At 34.1% G+C, this 8,691-nt stretch overlaps 1 protein-coding gene across 1 annotated transcript; it reads left to right on the forward strand.

Annotated features, from left to right (window-relative positions):
- Nucleotides 1-1,258: 1,258 nt before the first annotated feature.
- Nucleotides 1,259-2,341, forward strand: LOC142234976 (mpv17-like protein 2). Its single transcript, XM_075306183.1, has one exon. The coding sequence runs from the start codon at nucleotides 1,278-1,280 to the stop codon at nucleotides 2,022-2,024; it is 747 nt and encodes a 248-aa protein (XP_075162298.1). The 5' UTR covers nucleotides 1,259-1,277; the 3' UTR covers nucleotides 2,025-2,341.
- The last annotated feature ends 6,350 nt before the right edge of the window (nucleotides 2,342-8,691 follow it).

The following is an 8,691-nucleotide window of genomic DNA, read 5'->3' on the forward strand; positions in this document are numbered from 1 at the left end:
ACCGTATAGATGTCGCACAATGCCTGCAGCTTTGGTATAATGCGCTTTACAGACTATCAGTTATTCCGGACGGAATGGCGGTGTTTGTAAAGAATCTTACAGTGTGTCGGATCGATAGGACTTGTCGGCGATGACTAAATAATCGGTAAATGTGTTATCGATCCCATAAAAATTCAGCAGTATCGATTATGCCTTCGGACTTAACTTATAACGTGCACAATATATGGGATATGTTCGACACGAGCACTATCGTCCGGAATAACTGATATTCTGTAAAGCGCATTACAGACTATCAGTTATTCCGAACGGAATGTCGGTGTTTGTAAAGAATCTTAAAATGTGTCGGATCGATACGACTTGTCGGCGATGACTCAATAATCGGTAAAGTTATTATCGATCCCATAAACATTCAGCAGTATCGATTATGCCTGCGGACTTAACTTATATTGTGCACAATATATGGGACAAGTCGTATCGATCCGACACACTGTAAGATTCTTTACAAACACCGATATTCCGTTCGGAATAACTGATAGTCTGTAATGCGCTTTACAGAATATCAGTTATTCCGGACGACAGTGCTCGTGTCGAACATATCCCATATATTGTGCACATTATAAGTTAAGTCCGAAGGCATAATCGATACTGCTGCATGTTTATGGGATCGATAACACATTTACCGATTATTTAGTCATCGCCGACAAGTCGTATCGATCCGACACATTGTAAGATTCTTTACAAACACCGACATTCCGTCCGGAATAACTGAAAGTCTGTACAGCGCATAACGCCATATCAATTTGATAGTGAATCCCATCTTCAACATTAATTCAAATGGCCTTGCAAATTGCTTGCTTTCAACAAATTTTCCAATAGGTTTGAAGCGTTAAAATGAAATTTAGTTTGAAAAGTTGTTGCTAATATATTGAGAAATTGTTGCTGGCGTATTGAATTCTACTGTTGAGGGTAATGTCTGTTTTTTTTTGTTGAGAACGCGATTTTCTCAACAATTTCTCAAATTTAATTCTAATCTAATTCTTTGAAAAAATGTTTGAATGCGTATTGAATATAAGCATTTCTCCGATGTTTATAAGCAATTTATCAAAACAGCGCTTCGACCGTAACGTCGGTAATACCATCTATCAAAACAGCGCTTCGACCGTAACGTCGGCATTGTACGACATCTATACGGTTGACATTTCTTGTGTTTGTAGAAGAGACATTTTCGTCCTCTCGTGTTTTTATTCTCTCTGCCCTGGTCACCTGGTATATGACATATGACAACGCGCATTATTTATTTATTTATATTTCCTTTTGTTGAAATGGGTTCCGTATTTTTGAGAGGAAATCTTTCGAGACTTTTGTGTATACGGGGATACTCAAAAACTTTCAATGTACCATCGAATCAATTTATTTTAAAGAAGGCACCAGTTCCTTCCGTGAATCACATTTTGCCATTTCAATCCAAAAGATTAAGACACAATACATTTCGTGACATTCGGTTATTATGGAGAAATGTTTTTGGAAAGTATTTACTTGTGACTAATATTTTAGGGTCTGGAATACTCATGGTTGTTGGCGATGTTGCGGCTCAAGAAATTGAACATCGGAAAGGCGAAAAATCCGAACGCTTTGACTTGTCGAGAATAGGGAGAATGTTTATTGTGGGAGCTTTGCTGGGACCTTTGCATCATTATGTATACGCTTGGATGGACAAAGTAATGCCTATTGCGAATTTAAAGAACATTGTGAAGAAAATACTTATAGATCAACTGATTATGTCACCTGCGTGCATTCTAATATTTTTCTATTCAGCCTGTTATTTGGAGAGAAAAAACGTGAAGGAAACCAACGAAGAACTACGTCAAAAGTTTCTCTTTATATATTGTATGGATTGGTTGCTTTGGCCAGGTGCCCAATATTTTAATTTCCGTTATTTGGACACTAAATATCGTGTTACATTTGTTAATATCTGCACCGCTCTATACAATATATTCATGTCATATATGAAACATGATTATTAACCGAAGATGGACAAAATCCGCAAAAGTATGTTTCGAGAAACATATGTCTCTTATGGATGGACAAATGAAAATAGTTGCTAAAATATACTTTTCCATTGGAACAATGGATTATTTCCAAATACAAAGCCAAACGCGAGTTCAAAGCGACAGTGATAATCTGTCTAAGCTAGTAATAAACCTATCATAATTATAGTTTGATTAATCATTTAGACTAATATATATATGCCCGCCACTTTTATAGTTGAATTCATGTTCGTAACTATTATTAAGTACTCAGAGCCTGTTATTCATAATAAACCAATTGAAAAGACAAAGAATTCTAGTTAATGTTTTAATTGGTCGGGTGAATCCAGACCGGTTGCAACATATCGGAGGTTTACAAGTAAGTATGTATTACAAATTTTCATGGAAGTTTAGTCCGTTTAATAAAGAAAATATATTAACTAAAAAGTAAATGCCGGTCTTCGTGTGGGTCATATATTAAACAGGGCGACTTGTTTACAAATATTATTGTATAGTAAAAAACTATTTATTGCTCGATGTTTTTTAGAGGTTCAATGTATTTTTGATGTTTTGTGATGTGATGTGTAACAATCGACTATTCTGGGCTTACTTCACCAGTAATTTATTATCAGATAGACCGGAGTTAATTTATAATTTTATTAGGGTTAACAGAAAATTTCAACAAACTACCGACTTTTCAGCAGTATGTTTTCATTTCCGAAATAGCGGATTGTTTGCTACTTCAGCAAAAGAACTGCTAAAACAGCAGTATTTTGTTTGCTGAAAAACAGCAGACAGTGTTTGCTATTAATATCAGTCTTTTTTCGTTTTTCGGTAACCAATGTATTCCTGATCATCTAAAATCCACAACGTCAGCCAATATTTAAACTGCATAAGTTATTAAAGTACTCTAATATCCTACAACTTATATTATATTAAACTTATGTTTAGAAATAAAAAAAATATAATATTGAGTGGAAGAATTCCCGTAAATTCATTGGAATTCCTAAAATCCACTTCCCGAAAGAAGCCATAAACACGAATTGTCATTTATGGTTTCATTAAGAACTTTTGGTTTCTCGAAATATTTTCAATTGAATCAATAGAAGACACATACCTCATATGGTACCTTATTTTCCATAATATATTATTGAAATATGAAATCTATAATGTAACAAATTTTCATTACACTGTTTGTTACATAAATTTAGAAACTTACAATTAATACTGTTGTACACCCAAAAAAATTTGTTATTCATAACAGCTAAAATAGGAAATAAATGCTGCTGAATTAGCAAACGTGTTTTCTAAAAGTTTTTAACAAATATGAGGAGAATTGGCGGGTATTTTGTAGGGCCCGCAATCGTGCGAAGACTGTCAAGAGAAGGATGAAATGCAAATCCCATGCTTCCATGTTTCGCGAATGCTCGAGTTCGAAAGCGATGTGGAATGTAATCAGGGGGGTGGACTAATAAGTGATGATGGTTTTCGTACTGATCATACTACGGTGGATGATGTTAATGATTTGAATTCGGCTTTTGTGCGTAACCAGTTGGGTCCTACTGTGGAAGGAGAGCGAACGTTTCCGATTGATTTTGCGGAAACCGGATTTTCATTCAGTTGCATTTCATCCGATGATCTTATTATGGCTTTCGAGCAAATTAAGTCTAATGCACCATGCTGTGACGGGTACCCTTTGACATTTTTTAAGATAATTTTTCCTCATCTGTCGAGGTACTTTCTTCATGTAGTTAATACTATTATTATGACGTCTTCCTTTCCAAGTGGTTGGCAAGGTTGTACCGATCAGGAAAAAGTCCGAGCCCACATCTTCGGATATGTATCGGCCAATATCATTGCTGCCCATATTGTCGAAGGTGGTCGAATATGTTTTAAAGAGACAAATGTCGGAATATTTGGAGCGTAACAACATGCTCAGCGACGTCCAATGTGGTTTTAGGAGTCACAGAAGTTCTACGATGTTGTTAGTAGGTCTGACTGATTCCATCAGAAGCAATTTTGTGAACCATAGGACTAGTGTCTTACTGTCTCTCGACCTTGTAAAGGCATTTGATCGATTAGACCACGGTATTTTGATACGGAAGCTTCATTCCATTTATGGATTTTCTTCAAACGCATGTAGGCTCATTAATTCATATTTGACAGATAGGCGTCAGTATGTCCAAGTTAAAGATTTGGCGTCTGATGTCCTCCCTGTGAGAAGCGGTGTTCACCAGGGATCGGTCCTCGGCCCATTATTATTCATTACATTCATTAATGACTTTTTTGATCATGTCGGAGAATGGTGTATGCCATTTTCGTATGCGGATGATATTCAATTGCTTTTTAACGGTGAGAACCACTTTGCCGACGTGCTGCAGGCGAGATTGACCATGTCATGAACCTGGTATTGTAATGGATGACTTCGAATAGATTGTCGGTGAATCCGACAAAAACTAAGGCAATGCTGTTTTCCCCTAATAGTTCTGGGGATGTTAATTTGATATATGACTCCCAGACGATTAATTTTGTTCAGAGCACAAAGTGCTTAGGTGTCACTATAGATAATAGGCTATCTTTTTCTACGCATATTGACAACGTGGTTGCTCACACCCACCTTGCCCTTCGTCGCCTGTATAACACGGATTTAGTACTACCGTTTCATGTTAGGAGAATATTAGTCCACGCTTTGATCATGCCTCATTTTCTGTACTGCATTGAGGTGTTTTGTGGTACTTCAAGGGAGAATATGAAACCTCTTGCGCTTTCATTTAACCGAGTAGTTCGTTATCTGTATTCTCTTAGACGTTTCGATCATGTATCTGCATCTGCTAAGCATTTTCTGGGATGTTCCTTCTGGTGTTATATTGACATCCGTTCGATAATTCTATTCTATAATTTACAAGCGACAATCGCCTTCTTTTTTGGCGGATTTGTTTAATTTTACCCGATCTCGCAGAACGAATCAGCTTATAATTTCGAACGCTAGGGGCTATATGGACAAATCATTTCAGACTCGCACAGTCAGACATTTCAACTGTCTCCCTGATACATTAAGAACATTTTGTTTGAACACGAAAACTTATCGAAACAAATTAATTGAATACTTTTGTGAGATATAATCGAGTAGTTACTCCACTATAATTACTGTATGTTTACACTGGGAACTTTCATAAATATTTGTTAGTTTGTTTACATAATTTTTGAATACTGAAATATCGAAACAAATTTATTCAATACTTTTGTGAGTCATAAGTCTTTCAAGACTGATTATTTACATTGTCATAAATAAATATATACATATTTTTAAGCTACTACTAAGAATTTTTGTTATATATTTTTTTCTTTTCTTTCCTTTTATATAAAGAAGTATTCCTATTAAAACATACAAAAGACAATTATCTTTTCTTGTTTCTTGCTTAATTATACACTTCTCTGTTTTGTGCAAATGATTGTTTATTATAAGTATTCAACATCTTTTTTGCACACCTTATGTATTATTATGTATGAATATTGTATGAAACTCTAGAGAGTAGTCCATTGTAATTATTTTATATTGGCCAAATAGGCTTAGAATTACAGGCTCTGAACGAATAAATAAAAAAAAAAAAATAAATAAATATCTCTGCTGAAACTGTACAAACTGAAATAGAATAGTTGAAATAGCTAACATTTTTCTTCTATAAAAACTACAAATGTTTATTGTCATATGTGAAATAAATAGAATTCCATCAAACCCAATTAAAGAGGTATTGGCAGGTGGGTATTAATTTCCATTATAAATAATACTATGTGAAAATTGTACTGTTTTTACTGATTTGTTTTTGATTTTAGCGGTTAAACTCGAACTTAATACACATCTTTAAGTTGCAATAAAATTGCCAAACAAGGCTATTTTATTTTTCTTTTAATACTCACATTTAATAAACAAAATTGTCCTGCCTGAGGCTCGAAAAACCAAGGAAGTTTTCATCCTCATCCTCTACGTACGACTGTTTGGTGTGGTTAGTGGTCTGGCGGAGTTACTCGATCTTTTTTACAAATGAAGTTGGATCATCCAGTTGGAGCTGGATGTTTTTTTTACATTTTTTATTTATTTAACTCATTTTACAACCAAGCCGAAATGGCCATATACGGTTACAGAGGTACTCATCATAAAGAAATACATTAACTTTACTTAAAAAAAATAATAATAAAAAAATTTTGATGTGTACAACGTTTACTTTTAGCAATTAGTTGCCACACAAGCAACCAAACCGTTGCTCTTTTGCAGGAAACGTTTCCAAGCCGGGAAATAATAATTAGCCACCATGATATCACAATTTTAAAACCTTCCTGTCGTACCATGTGAAAGAACGCTATCAACCCAGGATACGTTTAATTAAAAAAATGTTTTAACTAAAATGTAAATTTCTACCTCCGTATGGGACATATACTAAAAAGGTTGGCTTGTTCACAAATGTTATTGCATTATCAAAAAAATGCGATTTTTTTAATGTTTGAAGGTATTTAATGTGAACCATTTGACTATTTTTGGATTACTGCTGCAGTAATTTACTCCGGTCTATACTATGAGATAGACCGGAGTGAATTTATAATTTTATTCGAATCAGGAGAAAATTTCAGGATACTGCTGACTTTTCAACAGTATGTCTGCTGTTCCAAAATAACAAATTGCTATAAAAAAAAACTGCTAAAGCAGTAGAAAGCCTTCGCTACACCCAAAAGAGTGACCTCTTCTTTAAGTTAAAGTTTCTGAACAAGTTCTTCAGTTATAAAAGTATTTTCTTCAAAGGTCCCAGCAAAGCTCACATAATAAACATTCTCTCTAGTTTCACCAAGTCATTGCGTTCCGATTTGTCGCCTTTCCGTTGCTCAATTTCTTGAGCCGCAACATCGCCTACAACCATGAGTATTCCAAACCCAATATTATTGCATTTGGTCACAGTATTGGTCACTAGCCAATACTTCCCAAAAACATTTCTCCATAATAACCGAATGTCACGAAATGTATTGTGTCCTAATCTTTTGGGTTGAAATGACAGATTCACCGAAGGAACTGCTGCCCTCTTTAAAATAAATTGATTCGATGGTACATTGAAAGTTTTATGGCGATTTCGATTGGGGAAAAACGTGCAACATTCTCCAAATTGAATGTAAAATATGAAGGACACTGTCGTAGCCTGTTCTGAGTCTCACCGCACTGTACACCACACAGCACACATTCTTCACACGTCTGAAAAAGTTAGTTGTTCTGTTCACTCGTTGGAAAAATTTTTGGAATTTCTGATCAAAAAATTTAAACAGCTGATTTTTCCTGCAATATATTTTATTTGCAGGCAGGAAGCATAAAATAAAACTATTTTACAGGAAAAAAGCAAACAAAAACTGTTAAAACAGTAAAATTTTGTCTGCTAAAAAGTCTGCGTTTTCTTTGTATTTTTGGGTTTTCTACACGCTCACAAAAAATCGCTTCTGTAACATATACTCCCAAACATATTTTGCTTCAAGCATATACATTTTTGGGTATTGCCCAAACATTTATATGTTTGATCTCTTCCAATATATAATATGTTTGAAAGCATATTGGTCTAAACAATATATGTTTGGGTAGTCTAAGTTCCAAACATTTTGTATTTTTGCATCCAAATTCAATAATGTTGTCTTCCAAAAAACAATATGTTATTATGTGAACATATAATATGTTTGGAAGCATTTTGCACCCAAAAATATTATATGCTTAAAAAAAATACTCCCAAACAATATTGTGCTCAAAATTTTATTTATTTATTTATATATTTACAATCATAATGAATTATGAAAATAAACAGGTAATATAGGTGCTAACAACATAGGTTTTCGACCTGAATGCTCAAAATTTTGTTTCTGCCCAATTGTATATTCCCCGACATCTTTCTCACTTCCACGAGATTTTTTAGTTCTTAGCACCTTTTTCTGTAATACAAACATTGTAGAAGAAATTATTCAATTTTATGATTTTTTTTATTTTAATTTTACCTTTTGCCGGACGGGGATTCGAACAGCGGACCACACAGTTTGTAAGGATCAAAGAAGTAGCTGATCAATTGCCCAAGGAAAAATAAAATGTTAATTTTGTAATAACAAGCAACAACCACCAACTTAATTCAATATCGCTCCCTGTTAAATAGCGCTCCAAGCTACTAAACACATATATGTTTATAGGCTATTTCTAAATTAATATATGTTTGCATCCAAGCATATTATATTTACAAACATTTTATGTCCCAAACATAATATGTTCTAACATATTAACATATATGTCCCAAACATGTTATGCTAGTTTATGAACATTATATGCTTGCACTCAAAAATATTGTGTTTCAAAATTTGTGTTCCAAACATATAATGTTTATAGCCAAACATATGAAAAACAGTCTTTTTCATCCGTGTACGAGTGTATGGATTTTCTACAGCTGATTCCCATCATAATTTTGATACGATTTGACGATAAGTACAGTGTAGAAGAAGAAATTTAATTTATGATCATGTGTGAGCAAAATTTCTTCAAAATCACAAAAAAGTAACGTTCACAATAAAATTCAGGCTCACGATAACATGCACACTCACGGTAAAATATATGCATACGAAAAAATCACAGGAACAAATTTACGTTCACGATTAA

The sequence above is a fragment of the Haematobia irritans genome, chromosome 4 (genome assembly GCF_050003625.1).
Source record: "Haematobia irritans isolate KBUSLIRL chromosome 4, ASM5000362v1, whole genome shotgun sequence".
Taxonomy (NCBI): Eukaryota; Metazoa; Arthropoda; class Insecta; order Diptera; family Muscidae; genus Haematobia; species Haematobia irritans.